Raw genomic sequence first — 14740 nt, 5'->3', positions numbered from 1 at the left:
GGGAGAATGGAGGGAGGCGGAGCTTGGGGGGGGGGGGGGGGGGTGGTAAAGCGGGTGATCGTCATAGCGATGGCAACCGTAGAGGGCCGGGAAAGGGTGGGCATGCGCAGTGCTGAGTGGCGTTGCTGCTGAGACGCTGCTTTTCGTGCTGCGCGAGCCGGGACGCGAGCGGGCGGGAGTTAACGGGCGCTCCGTACCTGCCGCTTGGGGGGGGAGGGTTGGGAAGAAAGAGGAAGCGAGAGGTCTCGCGTCACTTCTTGGTGTTCCGCAGGGCTTGCATCTCTCTGCGGAAGAGGGGCCCTTAACCGAGGAAAGGGGCGGTGGAGGCGCCGCTGCCGTCATGAAGAAGTTCTCTCGGATGCCCAAGTGCGAGAGCTCTGGCGGCGGCGGGGGCGCTGGCGGCGGCGTTGGGGCAGGCTCGGGGCCCGCGGCCGCTGCGAGCGGCGGGACGGCAGGCGCAGGAGGGGCGGCGCCCGGCAGAGTGTTCTCGGTGGGGCGGCACCAGGTCACCGTGGAGGAACTGCTGGCAGAAGGTAAGAGCGCGCGCTGCGACCCCCGTCTCTGTAGAGAGAGGGGGTGTGTTTGTGTGGGGTTCGGTATTGCGCTCCCCTGGTTGCGGAGGTAGAAGGTTAGCGGCGCTGGAGGCACAGCTCCTGGTCCAAACCTCTCCACTTAAGTTTCGGCAGCTCTGGGACGCATGTTACATGCGCTTTGGGGTGGGGGGGGGGGTTTACGCCGTCAGTGGTTTGAACCAAATCTTTTTGCAACAAATGTGTGTTGCGGGGAGATAGAGAAGAAGAGGGAAATGGGGCTGGTTTATAGTGTACGCTTAGAGTTGATTCCGGAAGAACATATTTTGGGTTTGGTTTCTGGCTCCTCTTTCCTCCCCTTGCCGTTGCTTGGTGGTGCTGTTTTAAGGGAGATGGTAGTCGGGGAAATAAAAGACCTGTGCTGCTTTTTCCTGTCGCGTTCGAGAAGTACATGTTATCACTCATTGGGTTTACGTTACCTGTTGTATGGTAATGTGCCATTACCTTTGAACTGTAGCGACGAAAACATCCTTTAATATTCCTTGGGCAAAACTTAGAAATGGGAAACCAGTTAAAATATAACTAGCTAATTACAAAACATCTGAGCCTATAGGCAAGAACCAGTAAGCAATAACGAAATTAGCTTAGGAGATATATGTGATCTTTAAGTGTATAAGAGTTCTAGTAACCATGAGTTTTGCAAAAAAGTGGGTTCTTTGCAGGTTGTGGTACTTTTATAGAGCCAATCTGAAAGCATATCTACAGGAAGAAATTAATCTCGAAAAACCAAGTGCAGCTTCATCTTTGTACAGTCTTCGCTGTTGTGCCAGTGAAGCCAACTGTTTATGAAATGCAGATTTCTCTATAAGAACCTATCATAATTCACACTATTTATAAATCATTAATGTAAAATTTGATGAGCAATCTATTTATCAGGAGGCGAAGATAGGTTCCATTAATTGTATAAGGATTCGCATCTTACTAGCATTCCATTTGTCTATACAACTTTGTATTACTGCTAAATGTTTCTAGTGTGAATGTTTGATAGTTCTAGTACGTTTAGTTATTTATATTCTGCTTATAGAGAACCTCATGCTAAGCAGAGTACTTTGTTACCTACAGTGAATTTTCTGTGAAAACAAGTATGCTGTTAGTGCATGAGTATTTTTTTTGTTGTTGTTAATTGTGTATATAATGGTAAAATGCATTATAGTAAGTTTCATAACTGATTCATAGCATCTTTGAGAGGTTTTTCAAACTAAGATTTTTTTGTGCATAATCAGGACGATGCAATACTGTGTGCTGGCCGCAGCGCACGCCTCAATGCGTGCTTCACATGTATCCATAACCTCTGATGCAAAACAAGGGTTAGCGTTTCCAAAACAAGTATCCAACCAAGTGCATAGCTAATAGCGCTCATCATAAGTAAATTCATGTTGATGAGGCTATTAGCTATTTCTCCTGATGCAAAAAAAAAAGTGCGCCCGATGCACACATTTTTACTCTCAAAACTTAATGCCTGCCCTGCAACAGGCGTTAATAATTGAAGAGCCCAAAAGGTTTACAGAAAAGCAGAAAATACTGTATTTTTCTGTAGTTCCTCGGACTTAATATTGTGGCGATATTAAGTCGAGGAACTGAAAAAGGAGAACCCTAAAAAAAAAAAAAGTGTGCTGGTAGTCGTGTTAGGAAAAGGGATGCTCAATAAACGAGGGTCCATTTTGCTATACTGGGTCAGATCATGGGTCCATCAAACCCAGTAATCTGTTTCCAACAGTGGCCTATCCAAGTCACAAGTACCCAAACATTAAATAAATCTGAAGTTACTATTGCTTAATAATTAATAGTTTATGGACTTTTCCTCTAGGAACTTATCCAAACCTTTTTTAAACCCAGCTACACTGTAACCACATCCTCTGGCAATGAATTCCAGAGCTTCACTGAGTGAAAAAGTATTTTCTTCAATTTTGTTTTAAATGAGCTACTTGCACACTTCAGGGAGTGCCCCCTAGTCCTATTATCTGAGAGTAAATAACCGATTTACATTAACTTGTTCAAGTCCTTTCATGATTTTGTAGACCTCTATCATATCCCGCCTCAGTCGTGTCTTCTCTAAACTGAACAGCTCTAACTTCCTTAGCCTTACCTCATAGGGTAGCTGTTCCATGCTACTTATCATTTTTGGTCGCCCTTCTCTGCACTTTCTCCAGTGCAATTATCTTTTTTGAGATGCAGAGACCAGAATTGCACACAGAATTCAAGATGTGGTCTTGCCATTGAGCGATACAGAGGCATTATGACATCGTTTTATTTGCCATTCCCTTCTTAATGCCTAACTAACATTCAGGCCGATACAGTACAGTGCGCTTCGACGGAGCGCACTGTTAACCTGCCCTTGGATGCGCCTTTTCCCTTACCCCTTAATCAGTAAGGGGCGGAAAACGCACGTCCAACCCGCGGCACCTAATAGCGCCCTCAACATACAAATGCATGTTGATGGCCCTATTGGGTATGCCCGCGCGATACAGAAAGTAAAATGTGCAGCCAAACCGCACATTTTACTTTAAGAAATTAGCGCCTACCCAAAGGTAGGCGCTAGTTTCTGCCGGCACCGGGAAAGTGCACAGAAAAGCAGTAAAAACTGCTTTTTTTTTTGTGCACCCTCCGACTTAATATCATGGCGATATTAAGTTGGAGGTCCTGAAGAGTAAAAAAAGAAAAATTAAAATGGGCTGGCGCCTGTCGGGCCGAAAACTGGACGCTCAATTTTGCCATCGTTCGGTTTCCGAGCCCGTGGCTGTCAGCGGGCTCAAGAACCGACGCCGGCAAAATTGAGCGTCTGCTGTCAAACCCGCTGACAGCTGCCGCTCCGGGTCAAAAGGAGGCGCTAGGGACGCGCTAGTGTCCCTAGCGCCTCCTTTTGCCCGTTTCTACCACACCACCTAATTTAAATACAGAATCGCGCGCACAGGCGAGTGGCTTGTGCGCGCGCCGGGAGAGCGGGTGTTTGCTGCTCTCCCGCGGACTTTACTGAATTCGCCCGATTGCTTTTTTGAAAGCTACAGCACACTGAGCTGATGATTTCAATGTATTATCCACTATGACGCCTAGATCTCTTTCCTGGGTGGTAACTCCTAAGATAGAACCTAACATTGTAATTACAGCAAGGGCATATTTTTCCCTATATGCATCACTTTGCATTGTCCACGTTAAATTTCATCTGCCATTTGGAAGCCCAATCTTCCAGTCTCGCAAGGTCCTGCAATTTATCACAATCTGCTTGAGATTTAACTACTCTGCATATTTGTCATCTGCAAATTTGATCATCTCACTCATTGTACCACTTTCCAGACGATGTGCAAATTCTTATCCCCATCCAAACTACACTCAAGGCTTCTCTGCAATACTGGGAATCCTGCCTCTCTATCATTAACTCCTTATTAGACAATCTCCACCTTGCACTCAATGCATCCAAAACCGAAATCCTACTCATCTCCAATCAACCGGAGAACATTATTCTCCCTACTGCCTCCGGCCCCACCTTAACCAACTCACCTACTACCCCTGTAAGAGACCTAGGAGTCCTACTAGACCAACACCTCAACTTCAAGCCACACATCAAATCCCTACTAAAAGGAGGATTCTACAAACTTCAAATACTTAAAAAACTGAAACCACTCCTACATACACAAGATTTCTGTTTAGTTCTACAGTCTACAATCCTCTCCAAACTGGATTATTGCAACTCCCTCCTGCTAGGCCTCCCCTCATCCACCATCAAACCCCTACAAATCGTACAGAACTCTATGGCAAGAACTATTACCAACACCCGTAAGACCATTGTACCTGAAGACTGGAGGGTGGCCAATGTAACCCCAATATTTAAAAAAGGCTCCGGGGCGATCCGGGTAATTATAGACCAGTGAGCCTGACTTCAGTGCCTGGAAAAATAGTGGAAACTATTCTCAAGATCAAAATTGTAGAGCATATAGAAAGACATGATTTAATGGGACACAGTCAACATGGATTTACCCAAGGGAAGTCTTGCCTAACAAATCTTCATTTTTTGAAGGGGTTAATAAACATGTGGATAAAGGTGAACCGGTAGATGTAGTGTATTTGGATTTTCAGAAGGCGTTTGACAAAGTCCCTCATGAGAGGCTTCTACGAAAACTAAAAAGTCATGGGATAGGAGGCGATGTCCTTTCGTGGATTACAAACTGGTTAAAAGACAGGAAACAGAGAGTAGGATTAAATGGTCAATATTCTCAGTGGAAAAGGGTAAACAGTGGAGTACCTCAGGGATCTGTATTGGGACCGGTGCTTTTCAATATATATATATATATATATATAAATGATCTGGAAAGGAATACGAGTGAGGTTATCAAATTTGCGGATGATACAAAATTATTCAGAGTAGTTAAATCACAGGCAGACTGTGATACATTACAGGAGGACCTTGCAAGACTGGAAGATTGGGCATCCAAATGGCAGATGAAATTTAATGTGGACAAGTGCAAGGTGATGCATATAGGGGAAAAATAACCCTTGCTGTAGTTACACGATGTTAGGTTCCATATTAGGAGCTACCACCCAGGAAAAAGATCTAGGCATCATAGTGGATAATAGGGATGTGAATCGTTTTTCAACGATTAAAATTATCGTCCGATAATGTTAATATAGTCTTAAATCATTATAGAACACAATACAATAGAAATTCTAATGATTTATCGTTAAATCGTGTTAGTGCGCACTAACTCCCGTTAGTGCGCACTAACAGAAAATGATACAAATTGACACTTTCCAGGTCACTGAAGGTCAGTTAAGAATAAATATGTATTCCTATTGGCTGGCTGCCCTCTTTATCTATTGATGTTACCAAGGTTCACACTGAGGTGATGGTTGGGGGGATGGGAAATGGAACTGGAAACTCACGAACACCAACAGAAAATGATACAAATTGTTGACACTTCCCAGGTCAGTTAGGAATGAATATGTATTCCTATTGGCTGGCTGTGCTCTTATCTATTGATGTTACCAAGGTTCCCACTGAGGTAATGGTTGGGGGGATGTGAAATGGAAACAGTTGGAAGCTTGACAAAAAAAGTAACGTGATGATCATCACTCATGTACTAGAACTTGTTTGTTTATTATGTTAGCAGGCATGTGAAATGCTAGTGCATGTTGAATTTGCCAATCACTGTGCATTTTAGAAAGGTGGTCCTGGCTGGAACTACACAGTTCAAATATATGTGGTAATTGATTGTTGGTAAGTGTATTTTTTAAGTAGCCACACTGGCCACCAGATCACGGATCATGGAGAGCTGCATCCCTGCTCCCAGCCAGTCTGGGGCTGCCTGTCCCAGTCATCCATGGAGGGCTGCAGCCCTGCTCCCAGCCAGTCTGGGGCTGCCTGTCCCTGTAATCCATGCAGCGCTGCATCCCTGCTCCCAGCCAGTCTGGGGCTGCCTGTCCCAGTAATCCATGCAGAGTTGCTTCCCTGCTCCCATCCAGTCTGGGGCTGCCTGTCCCAGTCATCCATGCAGAGCTGCATCCCTGCTCCCAGCCAGTCTGGGGCTGTCTGTCCCTGTAATCCATGCAGAGCTGCATCCCTGCTCCCAGCCAGTCTGGGGCTGCCTGTCCCAGTAATCCATGCAGAGCTGCATCCCTGCTCCCAGCCAGTCTGGGGCTGCCTGTCTCAGTAATCCATGCAGAGTTGCATCCCTGCTCCCAGCCAGTCTGGGGCTGCCTGTCCCAGTAATCCATGCAGAGCTGCATCCCTGCTCCCAGCCAGTCTGGGGCTGCCTGTCCCAGTAATCCATGCAGAGTTGCATCCCTGCTCCCAGCCAGTCTGGAGATCACAACACTCCTGGTATTAATAGGGATAGGGCACTGTGTGCAGGAAGATCACAACACTCCTGGTATTGATAGGGATAGGGCACTGTGTGCAGGAAGATAACACCACCCCTGGTATCAGGGTTAGTGCACTGTGTGCAGGAAGATCACAACACTCCTGGTATTAATAGGGATAGGGCACTGTGTGCAGGAAGATCACAACACTCCTGATGCCAGGGTTAGGGCACTGTGTGTACATGAAGATCACAACACCCCTGGTGCCAGGGTTAGGGCACTGTGTGCAGGAAGATCACAACACTCCTGGTATTAATAGGGATAGGGCACTGTGTGCAGGAAGATCACAACACTCCTGGTATTAATAGGGATAGGGCACTGTGTGTACATGGAGATCACAACACCCCTGGTGCCAGGGTTAGGGCACTGTGTGCAGGAAGATCACAACACCCCTGGTATCAGGGTTAGGGCACAAGTTCTAGTCACATTGACTGATCACATTACTTTTTTTGTCAAGCTACCAACTGTTTCCATTTCCCATCCCCCATATACTGTCAGTGGGAACCTTGGTAACATGAATAAATAAGAGGGCAGCCAATAGGAATACATATTCATTCCTAAACTGACCTTAACTGACCTGAAAAGTGTCAAATTGTATCAATTTCTGTTAGTGCGCACTAACTGGGAGTTAGTGCGCACTAACTGGGAGTTCCCTGTACGTACCAGGATCAGTCCAGACTGCTGGGTTATGCCTCCCCTCCAGCAGATGGAGTCAGAGAGAAAACTGAAAGCACCTCCCAGATATACTGGTGTGCCACCTGCTATCCTTCAGTATTTCCTCTGACTCCAGCAGATTGAGAGACATAACCTGCGGTCCTGTCTATCCTGACACAAAATCTTTCAGGTGTCATTTACTAATTATTACTTGTTAGTTATACTGTCTAGATCAATTAGTTGGTTCTCTAACTAGTTTACAAAAAAAAAAAAAAAAAAAGAGTTTTGGTTTATTTCGTTTCTTGTCCCTTTTTCTGGTTCAGCGCAGCGTGTTATTCACTGCAGCATAGAGGCAGGCTGTGAGAGCATTGCTCTCATTCTTTTTCCCGGTGTTGTGTCCCTTTTGGTCCGGGGGAAAGCCTACCGGTGGTCCGGTCACCCTCCCCCATCTATCTCTGCTTCATTCCAGGTGTTTTAACCTGAAGAGGGCCTTGTTTATTTGTAAAAAAAAAAAAAAAAAAAGTTAATTAAATTTAGAATTAAAGATTAAGGACCCGTAAGCCCTGTTGGAAACAGGCTGCGGTCCGTTGTAGCCCTAGCCTGCCGCGCTGACCGGGGACTCCGGAGGGGGTGAGGTTTCTTCACCCAGCGAATTTGCCAGTCGCAGCGACAGCTTTTTTGGCGCAAATTTACTGCTCCCAGACCCAGCTACTTACTTTTGGGCGCCCTTTTCTGCAGCTTCAGGATGCCCCGATCTTCGGCCTGCACGGCCTGTGGCAAGACGGGGGCGCGACTCTCCAGGGAGGGTCTCTGCTCCCACTGCATTCCCGGGGGCGAGGGACCCTCCCGGGGGCCGAGCGCAGCCCACAGCACGGCTTCTCGTCCTTCCTCGGAGCGATTAGGCAGGCTGGCAGCCGCGCGGTCCTTAGCCCCGCCTCCCACTGTTAGGGAGCCGGCGGCCATTTTGACCGCGCGGCAGCCTGCTGATTCGGCATCGGAGGAGGAGGATTTTTCTTTTAACTCTCCTCCTGCCCTAAGCCCGTGCCGTGAGTCGGATTTGGAGGCTCCTCGAGCCCCTCCCCCTCGGGACCAGCCCGCGGGGGGATCCAACAAAAGGAAAGTGCCTTTTTCTTCCCAATTTGTCTTGTTAATGCATCAGGCGTTTTTAGACGCGGAGGCAGGCTGGGAGCCGGATGAACCCCCTCCCCCTACGTTCCCCTGAGCAAGGCCGGTCTGGGTCTCAGGACAAAGTGGGGGGTTCGGATGCTGCTAGAATTTATTCCCTAGGGGGACAGGGAGGTCCGGGAGCTCCGGATTTTACCCAGGGGTCTCCGGATGGCATATGGTCTCCGGATGGCACAGGGACAGAGGTCTCTGACGCTCAGGGAGCGCTCAAAGGCGATGACCCCCAGATTCTGCGCCTCTTTGGCAAAGATGAACGTAACTTTTTAATCCTTCATGTTTTGAAGGAGTTAGAAATCCCAGCGCCGCAGCAGGACACTGACACTTCCACAGGGGACATAGCTATGGCAGGTCTAAGGGCCCCCCCGCAGACTTTTCCTTTACATGCCAAGGTCTTACAGATCGTGTCCAAAGAATGGGAAGTGCCGGAGGCATCCCTGCGTGTAAGCAGGGCAATGAATAAGTTGTATCCCCTGCCAGCGGATTCTTTGGATATTTTTAAGGTCCCTTCCGTGGATTCGGCAGTGACTGCTGTGGTTAAGCATACTACCATTCCTGTCACGGGAGGGGTAGCCTTGAAGGATCTCCAAGACCGAAAGTTAGAGGTTCTGTTAAAGCGCATTTTTGAGATAGCGGCCTTAGGGGTCCGAGCAGCGGCATGTAGCAGTATGGTTCAGCGCGCTACTCTCCGCTGGGTTCAACAATTGCTTACCACACAGGAGCTTCCACCAGCCGAGGCTGAGCAGGCCAACTGTGTGGAAGCGGCGGTTGTTTACACGGCGGATGCCTTGTATGATTTGTTGAGAACCTCGGCCCGCACCATGTCATCGGCGGTCGCTGCTCGGCGTTTGCTGTGGCTTAGGCGTTGGTCGGCGGATGCCTCATCAAAATCGCGCCTCGCCTCTTTTCCCTTCAAGGGAAAATTATTGTTTGGTGAGGAGCTGGATCAGCTCATCAAAGACTTGGGGGACAACAAGGTGTACAAGTTACCGGAGGAAAAGCCCCGTTCTTTTCATTCTTTTGGAAATGTACGGTCCCGATTTCGGGGCCAACGCTGGTTTCGCATGGGAAGGGGGGCCCCTTTCCCGCAGAAACAGCAGGTCCCCAGGTCTCAGCCTTGGTCTCCTTCCTTTCGAGGCAGACATCCACAGCCTCTGGGATCCTTGCAGAACTTACCCGCCGGAAAGCCTTCGCAATGAAGGCGCGCAGGCCCATTCCTCCCTTCCCCGCATCGGAGGTCGGTTGTCCCTGTTTTGGGAGGAATGGGTCAAGGTCACATCGGATCAGTGGGTCCTCGACGTCGTTCGCTACGGCTACGAGTTGGAGTTTGCTCGTCCCCTCCGGGATCTTTTTATGATCTCCCCCTGCGGGTCTCAGGAAAAGAGGCAGATTATCGCCCACATGGTACACAGGTTACGGGCTCTGGGAGCAATATTGCCTGTTCCTCCGGAGGAGACCAGAACAGGCAGGTATTCCATTTCCTTCGTGGTCCCGAAGAAGGAAGGTACGTTTCGCCCAATTTTGGATTTGAAAAGAGTGAATGAGACCTTGCGCGTTCCCTGATTTCGTATGGAGACGCTTAGATCTGTTATTGCGGCTGTCCACAAGGGAGAATTTTTGGCTTCTTTGGATCTAGCCGAGGCGTATCTTCATATCGGGATCAGGGAACGTCACCAGAGGTACCTAAGATTCACAGTATTGGGAGAGCACTTCCAGTTTTTGCGCCCTTCCGTTTGGGCTAGCAACAGCCCCGAGGGTATTCACCAGGGTTCTCATAGTTGTCGCAGCTTATCTGCGACGCCACGGAATTCTGGTGCATCCCTAGTTGGACGATTGGCTAATCTGGGCGAAGTCGCAGGAGGCGTGCAAGCGGGCAGTCCAGTCGGTGGTGCAGCAACTTCAATCGCTAGGTTGGGTGGTCCACTTTGCGAAGAGCCAGTTGGTCCCGAGTCAACAGTTGGAATTTTTGGGGGCGCGTTTCGATACCTTGGAAGGCAAGGTATTCCTCACTCAGCGGAGACTAGAGAACCTGATGTTTCAGGTGCAGGCCTTACTAGATCTCCCGTTGCCCACGGCCTGGGATTATTTACAAGTCATTGGTCATATGGTGTCTACTCTGGAGATGGTGCCGTGGGCATTTGCTCATATACGTCCTTTACAGCGCGCTCTCCTCTCCCGTTGGGACCAGAAATCAGGAGATTACGGCGCCCAATTGCCGCTGCTGGAGCTGGCTCGTTCCAGCTTAGCTTGGTGGTTGATCCCAGACAATTTATTGCCAGGGCGGTACGTCTCGCCTTGCGCCAACTTCTCCCGTTGGTACAAGGGCGGGCAGTGCGAGTTCTGTCAGACAACGCATCCACAGTAGCGTAGATAAATCGCCAAGGCGGCACGAGAAGTCGGCCGGTAGCGGATGAAGCGTAGTTGTTAATGTCCGGGGCGGAACGTCATCTCTCCCGCATAGCGGCCACCCACATAGCGGGCGTCAACAACGTACAAGCGGATTATCTAAGTCGTCAATACTTGGATCCCGGAGAGTGGGAGCTCTCGGCCGAGGCAATGAGTCTCATCACCCGGCGATGGGGAATTCCGCGTCTGGACCTGATGGCGACTTGGCAAAATGCACAGGCAGCGCGTTTCTTCAGTCGAAGGCGAGAACGCGGTTCGGAGGGGGTAGATGCCCTGGTGCTTCCATGGCCTCGTCACATCCTCCTCTATGTGTTTCCCCCGTGGCCTCTAATAGGCAAAGTGTTAAGACGCATAGAATCCCATCGCGGGCCAGTGATTCTTTTGGCCCCGGAGTGGCCAAGAAGACCGTGGTTCGCGGATCTAGTCAACCTGGCGCGGGACGGACCCTTAAGGTTGGGTCATCTTCAGGGCCTGCTTCGCCAGGGACCCGTATTTTTCGAGCGGGCGGCCCGCTTCTGTCTGGCGGCTTGGCTTATGAAAGGAAGCAGTTGAGGAGGAAAGGATATTCAGAGCCTGTCATTTCCACCCTACTGCGGGCGAGAAGGCCCTCCACCACGCTAGCCTACGCCAGAGTGTGGAAAGTGTTTGACGCCTGGTGCGCGGCAGCTAAAGTTCCACCGCGCCGGGCCTCGGTAGGGAATATCCTTACGTTCCTGCAGGCGGGCTTGAAAAAGGGTTTGGCGTACAGCTCTCTGAGGGTTCAGGTAGCGGCCCTGGGGTGTTTGAGGGGTAAGGTAAACGGATTCTCTCTCGCGTGCTACCCGGATGTAGCTCGATTTTTGCGTGGCGTTCGGACCTTGCGTCCCCCATTTAGACCCCTTGTCCTTCTTGGAATTTGACTTTGGTGCTCAAAGGTCTCAACTCGGCCCCTCTCACGCTCAAGACCGTGTTCCTAGTGGCCATTGCGACAGCCCGTCGGGTGTCGGAGCTTCAGGCACTTTCTTGTAGGGAACCGTTCTTACGTATTGTAGGGAAGCGTTCTTACGTATTTCGGATGCCGGCTTGTCTCTGCGTACGGTTCCTTCGTTCTTGCCGAAGGTGGTATCGGCTTTTCATGTTCATCAGACGGTGGAATTGCCTTCCTTCTCGGCATCGGACCTAAAGTCTTCGCACGGTTCCGATTTGAAGCGTCTAGATGTGCGGCGAGTGATCATGCGATATTTGGAGGTCACTAATGCATTCAGACGGTCGGATCCTTTGTTTGTCCTATGGCAGGGGCCCAAGAAGGGCCTACAGGCATCAAAAGCAACTATTGCTCGTTGGTTGAAAAGTTCGATCGCATCCACGTACATTGGCTGTGGTAAGTCTGTTCCTGAGGGGCTTAAGGCACACTCACTGCGTTCTCAAGCAACTTCCTGGGCAGAAAGTCGTTTAGTTTCTAGCCAGGAGATTTGCAGAGCAGCCACGTGGAAGTCGTTGCATACCTTCGCTCGTCATTATCGGATTGATGTTAGGGGAGCATCAGCTGATCCTTTTGGCAGCAGTGTCATTCGAGCGGGACTCTCTGGGTCCCACCCCAATTAAGGCGGCTTGGGTACATCCCAGCAGTCTGGACTGATCCTGGTACGTACAGGGAAAGGAAAATTATGTTTCTTACCTGATAATTTTCGTTCCTGTAGTACCAAGGATCAGTCCAGACGCCCGCCCGATGTTGAGTGTCAGGAGAGTCCGCTCCAATAACCAGTTTCTATAGATAGCTTTTCGATATTTCAACAAGGTAGGTACCTATCCCTTTTTCTTTGCTTTTAGAGGGTGGTGCCTTTTTGAAGTTACGTTGATGTTTGCCAGGTTTTTGGCATGGGTGAGTTTTACTACTTGATCTAGACAGTTGCCATGTTTTTCCTTAGTGGCTAAGTTGGCGGAGGATTTGGTTTTTCCTATCTTCTGCTTTGTTATACTTTATACTGAAGGATAGCAGGTGGCACACCAGTATATCTGGGAGGTGCTTTCAGTTTTCTCTCTGACTCCATCTGCTGGAGGGGAGGCATAACCCAGCAGTCTGGACTGATCCTTGGTACTACAGGAACGAAAATTATCAGGTAAGAAACATAATTTTCCTTTAGTGCGCACTAACTGGGAGTTAGTGCGCACTAACTGGGAGTTAGTGCGCACTAACTGGGAGTTAGTGCGCACTAACTGGGAGTTAGTGCGCACTAACTGGGAGTTAGTGCGCACTAACTGGGAGTTAGTGCGCACTAACTGGGAGTTAGTGCGCACTAACTGGGAGTTAGTGCGCACTAACCGGAAAAAACGATTTTTAACGATTTTTCAACGAAATAATTGTGCCAAACACGATTTTCTTCTCCTGCCACACGATTTCAATCGTTAAGACGATATGGCACACGATTCACATCCCTAGTGGATAATACTTTAAAATCGTCGGCTCAGTGTGCTGCAGCAGTCAAAAAAGCAAATAGAATGTTAGGAATTATTAGGAAGGGAATGGTTAATAGAACGGAAAATGTCATAATGCCTCTGTATCGCTCCATGGTGAGACCGCACCTTGAATACTGTGTACAATTCTGGTCGCCGCATCTCAAAAAAGATATAGTTGCGATGGAGAAGGTACAGAGAAGGGCAACCAAAATTATAAAGGGGATGGAACAGCTCCCCTATGAGGAAAGGCTGAAGAGGTTAGGGCTGTTCAGCTTGGAGAAGAGACGGCTGAGGGGGGATATGATAGAGGTCTTTAAGATCATGAGAGGTCTTGAACGAGTAGATGTGACTCGGTTATTTACACTTTCGAATAATAGAAGGACTAGGGGGCATTCCATGAAGTTAGCAAGTAACACATTTAAGACTAATCGGAGAAAATTCTTTTTCACTCAACGCACAATAAAGCTCTGGAATTTGTTGCCAGAGAAGGTAGTTAGTGCAGTTAGTGTAGCTGGGTTCAAAAAAGGTTTGGATAAGTTCTTGGAGGAGAAGTCCATTAACGGCTATTAATCAAGTATACTTAGGGAATAGCCACTGCTATTAATTGCATCAGTAGCATGGGTTCTTCTTAGTGTTTGGGTAATTGCCAGGTTCTTGTGGCCTGGTTTTTGGCCTCTGTTGGAAACAGGATGCCGGGCTTGATGGACCCTTGGTCTGACCCAGCATGCCAATTTCTTATGTTCTTATGTTCTTATGAACACATAACCCCCATACTAAAAGACCTACATTGGCTGCCGATCCCATACCGTATTCAATATAAAACCCTCACCATCCTGCACAATGCCCTACACAAAAACAACTCCACATGGCTCAAGGATATGCCACGTTTCCGAACCTCAAATCGACCCACCAGAAATGCCCTCGCAGGTACACTGTACACCCCACCCCTCAAAACAGCTCACCTTTCTAATACCAGGGAAAGAGCTTTCACCATCGCCGGCCCTACACTGTGGAACTCGCTCCCTCACCACCTATGACTTGAGCCCTCCTCGCACACTTTCAAAAAAGGCATCAAGACATGGCTGTTCAGGCAAGCATACCCAAATGCTAATCAAACATAATCTGTCCCCGCTCGCTCACTGCCACCCCCCTCGTACCGCCCTCATCCCCTCCATGACCCCCTTGCTTTCCAGCCACTTCCTCTTTTTCCCCCTCGTCCGCTGCCCCCCTCCCCCTTCATCACCTTTCCAATTCTATGTATATAAGCATCTTGAATATTATAAATCTAAGTTATCAGCTACATTTATGTTCCTCTTATATTGTTTAGCTATTGTTTTTTAGGCTCCATCTGCACTATCCTTTCCTTTCTGCTAGTGCCCTTACCCCCTTCTCGCCTGCTCCATCTACCCTTCCCCGTTATATTGTAATTTCTGCCTGCCTCAGTTCATTGATGTGCCCTACGAATGTCGGTATAGTAAAAAGTTCTTAAATAAATAAATACATAAAATCATTTATAAATATATTAAAAAGCACCAGGCCAAGTACAGATTCCTGAGGCACTCCACTGTGTTTACTTTTTTCCACTGTGGAAACAGACCATGTAATCTTACTCTGTTTCCTTT

General features: G+C 48.6%; 1 protein-coding gene across 4 annotated transcripts in view; it reads left to right on the top strand.

The window, feature by feature from the left end:
- Window positions 1-205: 205 nt before the first annotated feature.
- The window catches only part of BMP2K (BMP2 inducible kinase), a 402471-nt gene continuing 387936 nt past the window's right edge, over window positions 206-14740 (top strand). For 2 of the 4 annotated variants that reach the window (XM_029600312.1, XM_029600318.1), the window contains exon 1: window positions 206-533. In XM_029600312.1, the coding sequence (XP_029456172.1) occupies window positions 341-533 (193 nt within the window). In that variant the 5' untranslated portion in view covers window positions 206-340. The remainder of the gene's footprint in view (window positions 534-14740) is intronic. The other 2 variants (XM_029600326.1, XM_029600304.1) reach the window with 1 other exon arrangement.

The sequence above is a fragment of the Rhinatrema bivittatum genome, chromosome 1 (genome assembly GCF_901001135.1).
Source record: "Rhinatrema bivittatum chromosome 1, aRhiBiv1.1, whole genome shotgun sequence".
Taxonomy (NCBI): Eukaryota; Metazoa; Chordata; class Amphibia; order Gymnophiona; family Rhinatrematidae; genus Rhinatrema; species Rhinatrema bivittatum.
This window is presented reverse-complemented; position numbering and strand designations above follow the sequence as displayed.